General features: G+C 42.6%; 2 protein-coding genes across 2 annotated transcripts; one reads left to right on the forward strand and one right to left on the reverse strand.

The window, feature by feature from the left end:
* Positions 1–3,128: 3,128 nt before the first annotated feature.
* LOC106676564 (bifunctional phosphoribosylaminoimidazole carboxylase/phosphoribosylaminoimidazole succinocarboxamide synthetase-like) lies at positions 3,129–5,098 on the forward strand. Its single transcript, XM_024799637.2, has 7 exons — positions 3,129–3,249; positions 3,334–3,513; positions 3,624–3,737; positions 3,817–3,900; positions 4,123–4,303; positions 4,389–4,547; positions 4,626–5,098. Exons 1-7 carry the CDS (start codon positions 3,133–3,135, stop codon positions 4,790–4,792), a joined length of 1,002 nt encoding a protein of 333 aa, XP_024655405.2. The 5' UTR covers positions 3,129–3,132; the 3' UTR covers positions 4,793–5,098.
* A 1,352-nt stretch (positions 5,099–6,450) lies between these two features.
* On the reverse strand, positions 6,451–13,666 carry LOC106676565 (uncharacterized). Its single transcript, XM_076878575.1, has 15 exons — positions 13,241–13,666; positions 12,283–12,780; positions 12,142–12,204; positions 11,489–12,052; positions 10,902–10,979; positions 10,603–10,757; positions 9,233–9,272; positions 8,960–9,157; positions 8,557–8,735; positions 8,293–8,472; positions 8,069–8,182; positions 7,906–7,989; positions 7,503–7,683; positions 7,259–7,417; positions 6,451–7,180 (listed from the first exon to the last, which is right to left on the reverse strand). Exons 1-15 carry the CDS (start codon positions 13,359–13,361, stop codon positions 7,014–7,016), a joined length of 2,781 nt encoding a protein of 926 aa, XP_076734690.1. The 5' UTR covers positions 13,362–13,666; the 3' UTR covers positions 6,451–7,013.
* Positions 13,667–16,035: the final 2,369 nt, after the last annotated feature.

Below are 16,035 nucleotides of genomic sequence, written 5' to 3' on the forward strand. Positions count from 1 at the left end.
ATATAACTGAATGAACACCACAAGAGGATAGAACGGAGTTGCTATCTGGAAGTACTGCTGGACACTGACAAGGGAAAAATGAAAAGCTGCCCCCTGGGTTACTGGGTTGCAGTAAATGTTTTATAGAGTAGCATAATGAAACAGGGCCTCAATTTCAGCTTCAAAGTCATTCAATAAAAAAGCTGAAAAAGTCGCCTGTGTTGTGCATAATGACATTTTCAAACCGGAATCTGTACAAAGTAACTAGATCTTGTCATTCAGTATCATTACAGAAATGGACACAAACACTAAGCTTTGATGCCTCAGCTGGAAATCTACATGTTAAATCACACCATAACTTATAGTGTAACAGGAAACCCCTCTAAACTCTACACCATAACTTTAAAGGTCATCAGAGTCAATCAGAGAGGTTTCTGGTTACATCATCAATTATAATCACTATATTTCTTTAGTTACAACTTTAGCTTAGTGTACTGATAAGCGATTTGTATACTGACACAGAACAAGAGGAATCGAGATGATGATTTTCCTTTGCTATTGTTTTCATGCAGTTGGACTTCTTTGTTGGGGGCACGATGCAGTCTCATGACAGCAGAGGAATAACTGCCTCATGATAGTGCTTGTTAAACTCAGCTGCACAGTAAGGTGGTTACTGGTTTGAACACCTATTATGAGGAGATTGTTTGCTCTCTACCTACCTGCAGTCCTCCAAGTACTCCAGCTTTCCTCCACAATCCAAACACACGCTCGTTTGGTAAACTGGTGAGCCTAAATTGAACGTGCATGTGAGACAGATTTCCTTTAATCGCTCACTGGAACAATGAGGTAAAAGATAAACCAGGAATCACTCAAGTAAAATCATAAATGCTTTTAAAAAGTCAAATTTAAAACCTTTACATTGCTGTAGCCTGTGGGAGGATCAGAGGCTCTGCAAAATGTGACATTTGACCCCTGTGTCTCATTCTGTCTTAAATGTTTCATTCATGGTCTTAAGTCCCAGGAAACAGAATAAAAAAATCACTCTAAAACGCTGCCGATCCTGTACAGTGTATGTTTGCAGAACAACTGGACATGTTTGTGGACACCGAACATTATTCAGTGTGATGGGCTGTTTCAGAGTCAGCGTTCCAGTGCAGCAGTGATGCAAGGTGTTGACTGATCGAGCACAACAGCTCAGTAACTTTTGTAATCAAAGCTTATCTCATCGTCTGATTGTGTGACAGGATTTAGAGAGACGTGCTCACACGAAGAGCCGCACTGAATCTGTTCTTGTTCTTTACAGTTTGTCTCAGAGAGATTAAAAAGCTCATTTTACCTTCCAGGCCGTCACCCCCAAGTTTATGTCAGTCACATGATTTTTCACTGCTCACCTCACATTTAACAGATTTGACTTGTCCATGGTCATTTGTCAACATTTCCAATTGGTTCTACAGTTATATTCATATTAAATAAAATGATTTACTACCACACAGAGACAGTTTTGGTAGTTTGGGGCCTTTACCTCCTAAGACCTGAACTCTTCCACACCATGCATTTTTAATGTCTCTTTGATATTTGGGCATATTGGGGCCTGATGAATGCAAAAACAAAGAATTACCAGATTTTTTTTTTACCTTATTTTTGTTTGTTTTTTAAATAAGAGACACATATGAGAATATTCGTTTAAAACGTTGATAGAACAGTAGCAGTATAATGTCCTCGTAAGTGGATATCAGGCCCTTGTAGAGCAAAATCGAGTACTTTGGTCTAAATAACCCAAAATGTGATGTCCACATATGTGGACGCCAGGTCCTAGGAGGTTAAAAGTTCCACACAGTCACAACCACAGTGATACTGCTCAAAATAATCCAATAATTAAAAACAAAGAAATGTCCATATCTTCACTCCTCAAAGGTTGTAAGATGATTCCACCTTTTTCTTCCTCTGCATGAACTGAAATCAGGTGATTGTAGCTCACGCTGCACAGGAGACAAAGGCATGTTTGGTGGTTTGTAATGGGAAACATTATTGCAGTGTGATCACTGAGTTTAGCGTTTTATTACTGCATTACAGACCAATACAAGTAAAAACAACACATCACATTCAACAACATCAGTAGCTGCTGTCTAGAATGTTAACTCCAGTTATTATCTATGCTTCCTGTATTCATTTAGCCTTGTTGCCTCTTTGCTCCTATTTGTCCTTTTTTCTTTCAGCTAAGACCTGATGTAAGAGGATCCATTGTGCCTGGTTCTGTTACACATCTCTAAAAACAAAACTCTGGGTGACACCAGCTCTAGATCACGAGTCGGTGTTGCTGATAGTTTCAATCGTCCATTTGTGTGGGTTTCATTGCTGCCCTGCTTTGGTTGAGCTGTCATGTTGTTACAGTCCATCACTGCAACACACCACATACACAATGATGAGGATGAATGAAAGGACTTTTCCACAAAATAAACAAAGCCTTTACCCACTGCTGTCATGAGATGATGTTGTTTACTTTGATAACATTCCTCCACAGATAACGTGCAAACAGCTCAGTTTCTCAAACTAATCGATTCGATCAAAAACACACTGTTTTGACCTGTTGGAGCTTTTGATAAGACAAGCTTCTTATTAGTGATGGCCAGCTTGAAGCTGACGCTCCGACGTGTGTGTCAAAAAACATCACATGATCAGTGACGACTGAAGCTTCCTTTAGAACGTAACTGCTTCAATATCTGAGTCAGTGGATTATAGGGAAGTGAATCACTCTGTAGAGTGGGTAGTCATGATGAAGCAGTACACGTTAATTTGTAGACTCAAGCTGCTCTTCATATTTTTGGCCACCAGGTGTCACCAGACAGGACTGTGTTGAAGAGCTTGAAGTAATGAACCGTTTTTCAGCACAAGCTTCAGAAAGCTTCATTTGGCCATCACTTCTTATCAAAGAGTAAAACGATTAACTTTTGCGAAAGAAGCTCCAAAGGTTTTTATTTTTTATTTGTACCTAATTAAACGTCTTCTCTTGATGTTTGAGCGTCTTCTCCTCACGTGGAAATCAATGCCCGGCTGTGATTGGCTGGTTAGATGAGCTGAGGACCGCGATTGGCTCCCGGCACAGGTAAGACACGCCCATTTCCCCTCCTCGGCTGCCTGCACACCTTCTGCGAGATGATACCCGTTGAGTGGGTGTGTCGCAGGGTGGCGACTGGATCTTTCCTCAAGAGGAATCCAGGAGTCAAAGAGGGCTACCGCTTTTCTCCTCTAAAGATGGAGATGTTCTTTAAAGTGAGTCTTGCTGCGTGCGGCGATTCTCTCCGTGTGTTTTCAGTCTGAATGTTGCCGCAAACTCATCACTGATTGTGTTTTTAGGATGATGCCAACAATGATCCTCAGTGGTCAGAGGAGCAGCTGCTGGAGGCCAAACTGTGTCTGGCTGGGCTCACTATTGGTCAGTGTGAGGTGGACATAATGAGCCGCAGCACTCTGGCCATTTTTGAGATGGTGGAGAAGGCCTGGGCCACTCAGAACTGCTCCCTGGTGGACATGAAGGTAGGCTGTGCAGCAGCGCCCCCAGCTGGTTAAAGTCACATCTTGGTGCGATCACTTCTCTCCTGTAGCTGCAGCAGAACTACAACTAAGGACTTTTTCTTTGCTTCTAGATTGAATTTGGCGTCAGTGTGAAAAGTCGAGAGATTGTGCTCGCTGACGTGATTGACAACGATTCGTGGAGGCTTTGGCCAGCTGGAGATCGGAGCCAGCAAACAGACAAACAGGTGATGGACTGACTTTGATTTATTTTCATGCTGATATGAAAACGAAACAAGCCTCAAACTTTTCTTTTCCCCTTTGTAGGTGTACAGAGAGCTGAAGGAAGTGACCCCAGAGGCAATGCAGATGGTGAAGAGGAGTTTTGAGTGGGTCTCTGAAAGGGTCAAGGTACAGCAAACAGATGCCTCTAATCTATTCTTGATCTTGTAGGAGTGTTTAGCTCTTTCTTTGCTTTGAACATCCAAACCAACAAACACTGTTTAACATCACAGAAGCCTGCAGCTGCTTTTGATGTAATTCAGGAAAAAACCAGCACAGCTGCACGATTTTTCTTTTGAGCAGGTAAAACTGACATAAAGTGATGATTCAATGGTTTCTGTGTGTCTACAGTTGCTGCTGGAGCCCCAGGCAAGCAGCAGGGTGGTGCTTTTAATGGGCTCCATCTCAGACGTGGCCCATTGTGAAAAGATAAGAAAGGCGTGCGCCTCCTACGGGATCCCCTGTGTCCTCAGAGTCACCTCGGCACACAAGGGTCCAGATGAGACGCTCCGCATTAAAGCTGAATATGAAGGTGAGCTTTAATGTTGACGTAACTGCGTCTTTGTACTGATGTGGGACTCTTTCTAATCGGATCGTTTCTTTATGCTGTGCTGCAGGTGATGGCATACCCACTGTGTTCGTGGCTGTGGCTGGGAGGAGTAACGGCCTCGGCCCAGTGATGTCTGGTAACACGGCTTACCCTGTGATCAGCTGCCCTCCTCTCACTCCAGACTGGGGACCACAAGATGTCTGGTCATCCCTCCGCACGCCAAGTGGTGAGCAGAGCTCTTTACTGTAGCGTGCAGCGTTAATCGTTCGTGCTGTTTTTGGATTTATTTATTTTTGTCCTGCAGGTCTTGGCTGCTCCACCGTGTTGTCTCCTGAAGCTTGTGCTCAGTTTGCAGCGCAGATCTTGGGGTTGAGGGACCACCTGGTGTGGTGCAAACTGAGGGCATCCATGCTCAACACCTGGGTGTCTCTCAAGCTGGCTGACAAGAAGTTACAGGCCTGCAGCCTCTGAAGAGCCCAGCGTGCATCACACTCAACAAAAGAGCTTTGGTCCATTTAGCACCCTTGAAGCGAACTACAGGACTGAAAACGACACAATTCATTTATTGAGACCAAGTTTATAACATGGAACAGTTTCTAACAGATTTGTTATAGTTACTCATTTTAATGGAATTTTATAGAACTTTTTAATTTGTTTATTTATTTTTGCATGCATGTTGTTGCTGCCTGTGTTTTAATGGTGTCATTTTTGTAAAAATGTAAATAATCAGTGTTCCTTAAATAAAGCCAGTACGGCTGCAGGTCAGATGGATAAATACCTGCTAAAAGATCTCATAGTGCTTTATTGTCACAACACAGTACTTCCAGTTCCATCTTCTGTGGAACCAGCTGGGATTCAGGAGACAGACACTGTCTCTACCTTTAAGATTAGACCTAAAACTTTTAATGAAACCTTCATTTGTCACATGCAAGTTTGCAAGCCCCGACCACACATACACAGCACAGACACCACATGGGAGACAGGTAGTAACTGGAAGATATGCACAGCTCAATGGGCAACTGGAGGAGGGGGAAAGAGGCCCCCTGCTCATACTGGGCTGCTTGTGGGAGGTCAGCATGAGAACAGAAAACAAAAGACTCGTCTGCACAGCTTCACATCACAACACCATGAAGCACATGACAAACAGGGTGAGAAGTGAGCCGATGTAGACGCAGCCATCTTGCCAAGCAGCTTTTAATCCAGCCTTGGATTTCTGCCCACTATAGTTTAAGATGCATTATTTATTTGGTGTAATAACATTTCTGGGACTTTGTAGCTCAAAAAATGAATTTTCATTCCCAAGTAAAGCAAAAAAGTAAATTAGCTTTTGTCAAAGCATCAATCATAGTAGTTAGAACGACTTTGTCAAAGACGCGTTATTTTATTCTTAGAGCAGCATAAACAAATTAAGCAACAAACAATTTTTCACAGAGCTATTCTCTCCTCACCACACAAAGCCTCTCGGCCACCCGGTCTGTCATATAATCACTTAAAGATAAAGATGCTGTGTATGTGGCAAACACAGCATGACTCGCACACAAACACCCAGATGGAGCACAGTGGGGGACAATCAGGGAGTTTGTTTGAAGTAGTAACGTTTCTGTAATTAGCTCTGTGGTGCTGAATTAGTTTAGATACACAGTGTTAAACACATATTTATAATATTTATCAGACATAAAAGACAGATTTGATTTTAAAGACACATCATCACTGATATTGTAACGGTGTCTGGCAGAGTCGTTAGTCATGTGATTCATCATGGAGTCCACTTCATGAGTCAGGTCAGCTTCGTCAGTCCTGCCCTTTGAGGGGACCTGTAGAGAAACTTCAGGTTCTTGTACTCAGTGTGACTGTTTCCAGGCAGATCAGGGGAGCATCAAAAGATTTAAAAAAAAAAAAAAAAAAAAAAAAAAAAAGAACAGTGTATAAACGTGAGCGATATTAAACTGATTTTATTCATAATTTAAGAAATCTATGTTCCCATCTCTCTTTCCCTCACATCTCTCAGCAACCTCTCTTCCAGTCTGAGACTAATATTTACAGGATGTTTTGACTGTATTCATGAGTACGTGCACTGAGTGAGATTCAAGAAATCACGGAAACCCCCAAATTATCACGAGATTCATGAATACGAGTATTTAAATGTTTTATTGCATCGAGTCAGAAAAGAAAGCTCCATGACACAACTTCCTGTCCACGTGTCTGTGCTGTGAGCCACCGTGAACAAACTGTTTACATGTTTTGATTCCACTTTTTCTGCTGTGATCCAAAAGCTGTGTCTTAAGAAGCATACAAATACATACAGGCTTCAATCATATGTGTGACAAACATCTACAGTTAATGGGTTTTCATAGTAAACAATGTTTGTAATTGAACTTTTTTTCAGCCAGGTAGATCCCACTGAAACAAAAACCTTTTTTTAGGGAGACCTGACGATAGGCAGCAGCTAGTTACAAAAATGATACAATGAAACACAGGCAGCAACAACATGCATGCAAAAATAAATAAACAAATTAAAAAGTTCTATAAAATTCCATTAAAATGAGTAACTATAACAAATCTGTTAGAAACTGTTCCATGTTATAAACTTGGTCTCAATAAATGAATTGTGTCGTTTTCAGTCCTGCAGTTCGCTTCAAGGGTGCTAAATGGACCAAAGCTCTTTTGTTGAGTGTGATGCACGCTGGGCTCTTCAGAGGCTGCAGGCCTGTAACTTCTTGTCAGCCAGCTTGAGAGACACCCAGGTGTTGAGCATGGATGCCCTCAGTTTGCACCACACCAGGTGGTCCCTCAACCCCAAGATCTGCGCTGCAAACTGAGCACAAGCTTCAGGAGACAACACGGTGGAGCAGCCAAGACCTGCAGGACAAAAATAAATAAATCCAAAAACAGCACGAACGATTAACGCTGCACGCTACAGTAAAGAGCTCTGCTCACCACTTGGCATGCGGAGGGATGACCAGACATCTTGTGGTCCCCAGTCTGGAGTGAGAGGAGGGCAGCTGATCACAGGGTAAGCCGTGTTACCAGACATCACTGGGCCGAGGCCGTTACTCCTCCCAGCCACAGCCACGAACACAGTGGGTATGCCATCACCTGCAGCACAGCATAAAGAAACGATCCGATTAGAAAGAGTCCCACATCAGTATAAAGACGCAGTTACGTCAACATTAAAGCTCACCTTCATATTCAGCTTTAATGCGGAGCGTCTCATCTGGACCCTTGTGTGCCGAGGTGACTCTGAGGACACAGGGGATCCCGTAGGAGGCGCACGCCTTTCTTATCTTTTCACAATGGGCCACGTCTGAGGTGGAGCCCATTAAAAGCACCACCCTGCTGCTTGCCTGGGGCTCCAGCAGCAACTGTAGACACACAGAAACCATTGAATCATCACTTTATGTCAGTTTTACCTGCTCAAAAGAAAAATCGTACAGCTGTGCTGGTTTTTTCCTGAATTACATCAAAAGCAGCTGCAGGCTTCTGTGATGTTAAACAGTGTTTGTTGGTTTGGATGTTCAAAGCAAAGAAAGAGCTAAACACTCCTACAAGATCAAGAATAGATTAGAGGCATCTGTTTGCTGTACCTTGACCCTTTCAGAGACCCACTCAAAACTCCTCTTCACCATCTGCATTGCCTCTGGGGTCACTTCCTTCAGCTCTCTGTACACCTACAAAGGGGAAAAGAAAAGTTTGAGGCTTGTTTCTTTTTCATATCAGCATGAAAATAAATCAAAGTCAGTCCATCACCTGTTTGTCTGTTTGCTGGCTCCGATCTCCAGCTGGCCAAAGCCTCCACGAATCGTTGTCAATCACGTCAGCGAGCACAATCTCTCGACTTTTCACACTGACGCCAAATTCAATCTAGAAGCAAAGAAAAAGTCCTTAGTTGTAGTTCTGCTGCAGCTACAGGAGAGAAGTGATCGCACCAAGATGTGACTTCAACCAGCAGGGGGCGCTGCTGCACAGCCTACCTTCATGTCCACCAGGGAGCAGTTCTGAGTGGCCCAGGCCTTCTCCACTATCTCAAAAATGGCCAGAGTGCTGCGGCTCATTATGTCCACCTCACACTGACCAATAGTGAGCCCAGCCAGACACAGTTTGGCCTCCAGCAGCTGCTCCTCTGACCACTGAGGATCATTGTTGGCATCATCCTAAAAACACAATCAGTGATGAGTTTGCGACAACACTCAGACTGAAAACACACGGAGAGAATCGCCGCACGCAGCAAGACTCACTTTAAAGAACATCTCCATCTTTAGAGGAGAAAAGCGGTAGCCCTCTTTGACTCCTGGATTCCTCTTGAGGAAAGATCCAGTCGCCACCCTGCGACACACCCACTCAACGGGTATCATCTCGCAGCGCGCAGCGATGAACGCCGTGTCCGAGTGCTGCTTAACAAAGGCCGTCTTAATGCCTGAGGAGAGAAGGGTGGATATCAGAGCAACCTCAAACTCACGGACAAATGACAACATCTGAGATTAAAAACTACATTTTATTGAATTTGTATACATGAAGTATTACTGCATGATTATCATTTCTGTTCATGCACGAGATTTAGGCTGTTTGTTTCCTGTCACTGAATCAACCTTTGATGAAATCTGTTGTTCCCAAAACCTTGTGCAGAAATAAAAACCTCACCAGACTCCTGCAGCAGCTGGAACACGCAGCTCGTGGTTTTGTTGGCAACGGCAGCTTTGCCCTCCATCTGATCTTTGGTCACGGCGTTCCCAGCAGTGATCTGGTCTTTAGACTGGACTAGAACCAGTCCCGGCTGGTCCACGAGCTCGAAAATCTGTTTAGTCTTGCCCTCATTGAGCTTCTGGCCGATTTTCAACTCTGAAAACAAGGAAAGAATTAAACCATGCACATCTAACTGAAGCGCTAAAGTGCGGATTAAGGCTCGTGCAGTACCTGGGGCGGGGGCCATGGCGCTCGTGGATCCTGAGCAGGCCTGAAAGACAAATCACACAACACGCCAGTGAACTTACAGAAGAATTGCTTCATTTTAGTCTACGCCCATAAAAGCCGGATTTGATTTCCTAGCAGGCAGCACTTGTTTCTTTTTTAAAGAAGAAAATAGTGGAAACACAAATCGCCTTTTCAAGTGTCACTGTTGTTAGCGACATGTTATCATGCAGCTTGTCTGTAAGGATGTCACATGATTGCCACGTTCTTATTTCTGATGAAACATAAGATACAGGTGTTGAGACCAGGCTAGTTTGAAGTTATTAAATTGACGGCAGCTAGACTTTGTTTTTGGTTCATGAAGCTGTCCCACATAGGAATCACACCACAGGTCATGTGACCCACATAACCCATGCATTGAGTCACACGTCAGCTCAACTGATGGGACCCTTAACGACCTGCATAGAAACCGGGCAGGTCAACGATCCATCGTGCATGAGAGGTGAAATGTCTTCATGAACCAAAACCCTGGTTTCCTTCAACTAGCTTGCAGTTTAATGTATTTTTCTTTATTTTCCAATTACATTGAATTCAGAAAGTCAACCAGACAACCACAGGTTAGCAGATTGCACAGCGCAGAAGAGCTAGCTCATCAGGCTGAGACGCGGTGGTCTGTTTACACCTACAGGCCAGTGGCAACTCTCACAGTGACGGTGTGCACATCATGGTTTGAGTGGGGAGCCGTTACGTGAAAAGGCGATGACACCTCTGAACGATTGCTCATCATCTCACAGTGATGCGATTGGTACTCGTGGTACCAGTTTGCATACTGACGATCCTGAAACTGAATCGGTGGCTCATTGTTAGTCAGTGGTGCTGGTTTCAGTTGTTATGCAGCTGTTCTGCTTAAGTACTGCACTGTTAAGGTTGTGGTCAGCTGATACTGAAGGAGTCACCTGGATAAGCAGTGAAATATTTCTCCCATTTAAAATCCTGTGACCAGGTGAACAAAACCAACTCTGGAACTTTCTAACATGGATGAGTGAATAACACTGAAGACATAACTTTTCCTCAGGTTTGATTAACAAACGTCAGCCCAACATACATCATAGAGCTGCAGCTTTAGGCTTTACAATATTTGCATGAATCAATTCATCTTTGTTTTTGCAATCTGAAACAATCTGAAACCTAAACATGTTAAAGTTGACAAATGTAATTTTAATGTGGGACATTTTTATTTGAAAAATAATTATATAATAATCTGTCACTCGATTAATCAAGTAGTTGGGGTAGTTTTAAAAGAACCCACACCAGCGTTTATTATGTCGGAGAATACGTCAGTTTTGTAATGGTCACGTGAGATCAGTGTACGTTACCTGTGGCGATGGAGCAGGGGAGGCCACTGAACAGACTGAGTTGATCTTTAATATGGGGATGTGGTCCTGCTCTTCTTTACACTGGGTGTGCAGTCTGTCAGCAGCAACAGGGCCGAGAGGGTTCAGCTTTTTCAGTGATGTGTGCAGTCCAGGGTCTGGAAATAAGAAGGACAAAGGTTAACGTACGACTAGTGTAACATGTCAGCTCCTAACAGGGTTTCATGAGTTGTGCATTGTTTTAGCTCACAGCCGTGTTCTTATCCATATTTAATTATTTCAGAAGGAGACACATTTCAGACCTTCATCCACAGCTTTCCTCTTCAGTCTTCTGTTTGATGCAGTAGTATTCTCTTTATCGACCTCACTCTCAGAAGCACCTGCAAAAATATATTTAAGGCAGTTAAAACACAGATATAGACATGGTTCTTTGCTGCAAAAGAAAAGATTTGTCTTGGTATTAAACAAAGTAAGACTGGCTTACGACCACCACGAGACTCATTTTAAATAAAACACATCTCAAAACCACTTCCTGGGTGGCTGCAGCTCAAGTTGGACCAAGTTGTTTACTAACCGGAAAGTTTGTAGTTTGAAAATAATATTTATTTCCCTCTACCTTCAAGTCTATTCAGTGTTAAAGGGTCAGTTTACTGAATCACAATTTCTCTGCAGATTTTATGGTTTTAGTTGAAATACTAACTAATGTGTTGTGTTGATATAAGATTTTGAGAAATATTTTAAGGACAAAAACAGCCAAAACCTTTGTTTTTGGCTGTCCGTGCTGTTCCTGCTTGATTATCTTACTCATGGTAACTGACCACTGAATGCATTGTGTAACCTTTTCATCTAATTCATACTGATGATAATGATGATTAAATGATCAGCTCACTCATCAACGTGTGTTCTTGATCCAAACGATGCTCCTTGATTTTATGCCGCTCTGACTCATACGTGTTTGATGCCTCGATGGTTAAGTCAGAATCAGAGGTGCAGGTTTTGTCCTCCACAGCTCTCCTCGTGTTTGCCAAATTGCCGTCCACGTTATTTTTCTCATCACAGTTGTCAGATATTGTAAGTCTGTCCGAATCTTCTTCTGTGTAGTCGTTAGTCGCGCGATTCATAATGGAGTCCACTTCTTCGTAGAACCTCATGAGGCATCTCGGGTCAGCTTCATCAGTCTTGCCCCTTTGAAGGGACCTGTAGAGATACTTGAGGTTCCTGTACTTAGTGTGGCACTGTTTCCAGTCACGATCGATGCCTTGCTGCAGTAACCTCCTCGAGATCTGGACAAAGATGTCCCTCTTTCTGGTTGAGCTCTCCAGCTTCCTGCATATGCGCTCATCGGCCCAGACTTGGATCAGGGCTCGCACCTCTTGGTCGCTCCAGTTGCGACCAGCGTCCGACACCATGACCACTTGGTCAGAGCAGAAGTCTGTGTGTGCTCGATGGGCATCTGGAATAAAAGAACAGATATGGAAGGAAAAGCTTACATATGCAGCTAAACTCCACAGGTAGCAGATTTTCTTTTCTTTGTTGGCATACCTGTACTTCTCTCTCTCTTTATTTCCATTTCTCCGTCCATGTTGCAATCATCACTGTTGTCATCTTAAATAAGGAAAAATAAGAAAATTATTTTCATGGAGTCTTGAATCTAAAACAACTGCTTGCAAACGTGATGCTTACCATCATCCATGTCGATGACCACCTCACTCTCAGAGCCTGTTATCTGCCCTGTGTGGCCTGCTGGCGTTTGTAGCCTCCCTGCTTTCAGTTCACCATCATACAGTCTCTTCTGCATCTCCATGCTCCCATTTTCCAGTCCTTTGTCCAGTAAAATAGCTTCCACTTCATCAAAAAACTTCATGTACTTCCCCAGGCTTCCTGCACTGCTGCCTCCTGCAGCGTGTGCACTTTTAGCAATCTTATAGTCATATTTCAAATTCTTGTATTTTGTACGGCATTGTCTCCAGTCGCGTATCACCCCATATTTTCTTTGCATCTGCCGAGCCATCTCTTGGAATATGGATTTGTTGCGCAGCGTGCTTTTCAAACGTTCCTGAATGTTGCGGTCGGCCCAGACGCACAGCAGCGCTTTTACTTCATCATCTGTCCAGTTGCGGATTCCCTCTTCAGCCACATTCGTAGAGTCAGAAACAGCTGAATGAAATTGAATCTTTATTCCTGTGCAAACATGAAGACATTGTCATTTTTGGCTAAATGGTGATTTTTTTTTTAAATAAAAGAAACTTTAACCTCCTAGGATCCACATATAGAGACATCACATTTAGACCAAAACTCAATTTTGCTCTACAAGGGCCTGATATCCACCTCCGAGGACATTATACTGCTACTCTTCTCCCCATATGTGGATCTCGTTTTTCTTAGAAACAAAAATCAGGTGAAAAAAACAATTCTGATAATTCTTTGTTTTTACATTCAACAGGTCCCAATCAGCCCAAACATCAAAGAGAAATTAAGAACGCATGCCATGGAAGAGTTCAGGTCTTAGGAGGTTAATGTAATTGTCTGAGTTTGTAGCACAATCAAGCTTTATCCTTTGATGCTAGTTTTTGTTTTTCCCCCAAGTGAACAAAGTCATGTTGTTATCGTCGTTAGTACAGTTGGTGTTGAACACAGTTACCTTGCTGGACTGGGTAGATTCTTCTTTGATTATCCACACCTTCCTCCCGTGGCCTTTCTTCCACTCCTGGGCTGTAGTTCACTGACGTGCCTGCATCAGGCCTCTTGCTCTGAAGTCTCATGCTTCTGAATTAGCTGAGACTCCTTCCAGCTGCGCACAACACTGAGCCTCCTCAGACGCTCTGAAATCCCCTCAAATGTGCTTCTGTTCTCTACCACGTGCTGATGTCCACCCTGGTCCCACACTGAGAGTAGAGCCAGCACCTCAGCCTCCCCCCACTGCCTCTCCACGGAGCCTTCTCCCTCCCCCACCTCACTATCACCTCCTCTTTGTCTCTCTGCTCCTCTCTCCAAGTTTGAACCGACCCGGAAACGCTTTTCCGCCCAGCCTGTCTGCTGCACGGTTCCCTAGGAAACCAGGCAGTTAAGCCTGAAAGCAACGCCTTCATGCTGAAAAGCTGCCTCACCAGTGGCTTAAGCTGTGTGCTGAGGGGGCGGGACTAAGTGTAATCTGAGAAGCAGCTTGGTAATGGCTGAAACTGCAGCAAGAAGACTCTCCATATATGGCAGCCTCACAGCAGGGAAGCAAATCTGCTTTTTTGTTTTCGGGTGAATTTTGTTTCTGCTCCATTTGGCCCTCGTTAAACCAGTTTTGATTTGCCTCAAGGCGACCGTTACTGTTTCATGCAGAGAAGAAAAGAAAATCATTCATGCAAAAACACATTTCCCACTAATACATGACAATTTACACTGTTATTTTTTAAAAGAGTTGTCAGACACATAATATCCTGTTGAGGCCAAAATTATTAGCCCCCCAGGAAACATGGAACAATTTCCTAAACTTCTTCCCAATTTTATGCAGTATTGATGAAACTTGATATAATCAGAGTCACTGGTGCTATTTAGTAGCTTCTGGTACATTTTGTAATATAAAATACATTTGTAGGCTTGCTTTGTACCAAATGTAGTAAAAAGCCCCATGTGAATGTTTGCTTTCAAAACACACCTACAGTAATGAATCACCTTTAAAAACACACCTCAATTTAAATCAGTTGGCTTCCTAACAACATCCAATCAGCATAAAAAAGACTCCAAGGAACAGGGCACTCGAACACATGACAGGGACGACTGTTACTCGCCAAAGACAAAGGAAATCAGAAAGAAGATCGTAGAGGCTCATAATAAGTGGAAAGGCTACATTGCCATTTCCAAGCAATTCACAGTTTGCTGTGGAAAATACTTTACTGAAGACGTATGAAGTGCAATAATAACACCCTGGAAAAGCAAAAGTTCAAAGAAATCATGAAAACCCCCAAATTATCACGAGATTCATGAATACAAGTATTTAAATGTTTTATTGCATCGAGTCAGAAAAGAAAGCTGACTCGATGACACGACTTCATGTCCACGTGTCTGTGCTGTGAGCCACTGTGAACAAACTGTTTACATGTTTTGATTCCACTTTTTCTGCTACGATCCAAAAGCTCTGTGTGCCTTAAAGAAACGCACAGAAATACTTACAGGCTTCAATCATCTGTCTCTTTATTATTTATTAAATCTATATTTAACCAGGAAGATCCCACTGAGATTAAAAACATTTTTCAAGGAAGACCTGCAGCAAGTATCTCACAGTTAGAAAAAATGACACATATAGACACAGTCAGCAACAACACACGCAGAAATCAATATAAATTCAGTAAAAAGTGTAAACCTCTCCTTAAAAGTAGTGAAAGAGCTGGATCTTGCATCTTAAACACGTCGCTCTCATTGTTCTACATTCTCATGTTTTGTTTTTCTTTACACACAATGAAATTGTGGGTTTTGTTTTTGATTTGGTTAAATGCAGCTTTTGCAGAGAAATGATGAAAACGTTTTTGACTGTTGTGAAAACTGAAGTGGCTCTAAATCAGTTTTAGTAACTCTGGGATTCTCAAATGTGTCCTCACAGAGAAAAAACAATCTGCATCCATCTTCCACTATCATCCATTTGCTGTATCCTTTTTGTCTCTGTTATCCAAGGGATTAACAAAATAACTAGCTGCCGCTCACCTTTTACTGCAAACAGCTCTACAATAAAGCAGGTCACCAGTAGAGAAAGAACTTCAAGGTTCAAGGTTCTTTATTTGTCACATGCATAGTTATACAAGTATAACACACAGTGAAATGTAACCTGACACGCTCCTCGACATGTGCAAAAATGGGAGGGGGTGTGGGGGGGTTGGAGGAAGAACATTATATATATATATGTAGTATATACATTGGGTAAATGTGCAGCAGTAGCAGCAAGCAGGTGAATTCTGTACATTAATAAGACATCTGACTATTTTACAGGATAGACAATATAAACATATTTAAAATGAAAGGAATTTGAAATGTACATTGTGCCTGGGTTTAGAGTGTCCTTGACCTCATGTCCAAGTCCCATAATTAGATTATTAATTAGCAAAGTTAAGTAAAACAAAACACCCACACAAAACCCACCAATATGACATTTTGCAGCTATTTTCAATGCTGATTCTGTTCTCTGTCTTTAATCCCGCCCAGAAACAAACAATCTTACATTTGCACTGTAGCCCTAAACCCTTCTACATCTGACCTCATAGAGGTTCATGTGAAAATACAATCCGGTGCAGGAAAGTAATTTCAATGCACGATTGACAGTTTTATTGTTTTTTATTGTGTTATTTTGTTGTAAATTAAATCTCAAAAGTACTCAAGAGTCATTAAAGGGTTATGGGGAAATGATGATGAGGAAAATCTGTTGGTTGAAGTATTTCCTGCTGAACAAAGGCGTAG

The sequence above is a fragment of the Maylandia zebra genome, linkage group LG3 (genome assembly GCF_041146795.1).
Source record: "Maylandia zebra isolate NMK-2024a linkage group LG3, Mzebra_GT3a, whole genome shotgun sequence".
In the NCBI taxonomy this organism is placed as follows: Eukaryota; Metazoa; Chordata; class Actinopteri; order Cichliformes; family Cichlidae; genus Maylandia; species Maylandia zebra.

Excerpts from the sequence above, each read along its gene's own strand:
- LOC106676564 (XM_024799637.2), top strand. The coding sequence starts at position 3,133 with ATGATACCCGTTGAGTGGGTGTGTCGCAGGGTGGCGACTGGATCTTTC. Across the intron at positions 3,250-3,333 it reads AGATGGAGATGTTCTTTAAA|GATGATGCCAACAATGATCC; the intron begins GTGAGTCTTGCT and ends TTGTGTTTTTAG. Across the intron at positions 4,548-4,625 it reads ATCCCTCCGCACGCCAAGTG|GTCTTGGCTGCTCCACCGTG; the intron begins GTGAGCAGAGCT and ends TTTGTCCTGCAG.
- LOC106676565 (XM_076878575.1), bottom strand. The coding sequence starts at position 13,361 with ATGAGACTTCAGAGCAAGAGGCCTGATGCAGGCACGTCAGTGAACTAC. Across the intron at positions 9,273-10,602 it reads CCCCTGCTCCATCGCCACAG|GCCTGCTCAGGATCCACGAG; the intron begins GTAACGTACACT and ends TTTGTCTTTCAG. Across the intron at positions 7,684-7,905 it reads GGGTCTCTGAAAGGGTCAAG|TTGCTGCTGGAGCCCCAGGC; the intron begins GTACAGCAAACA and ends GTGTGTCTACAG.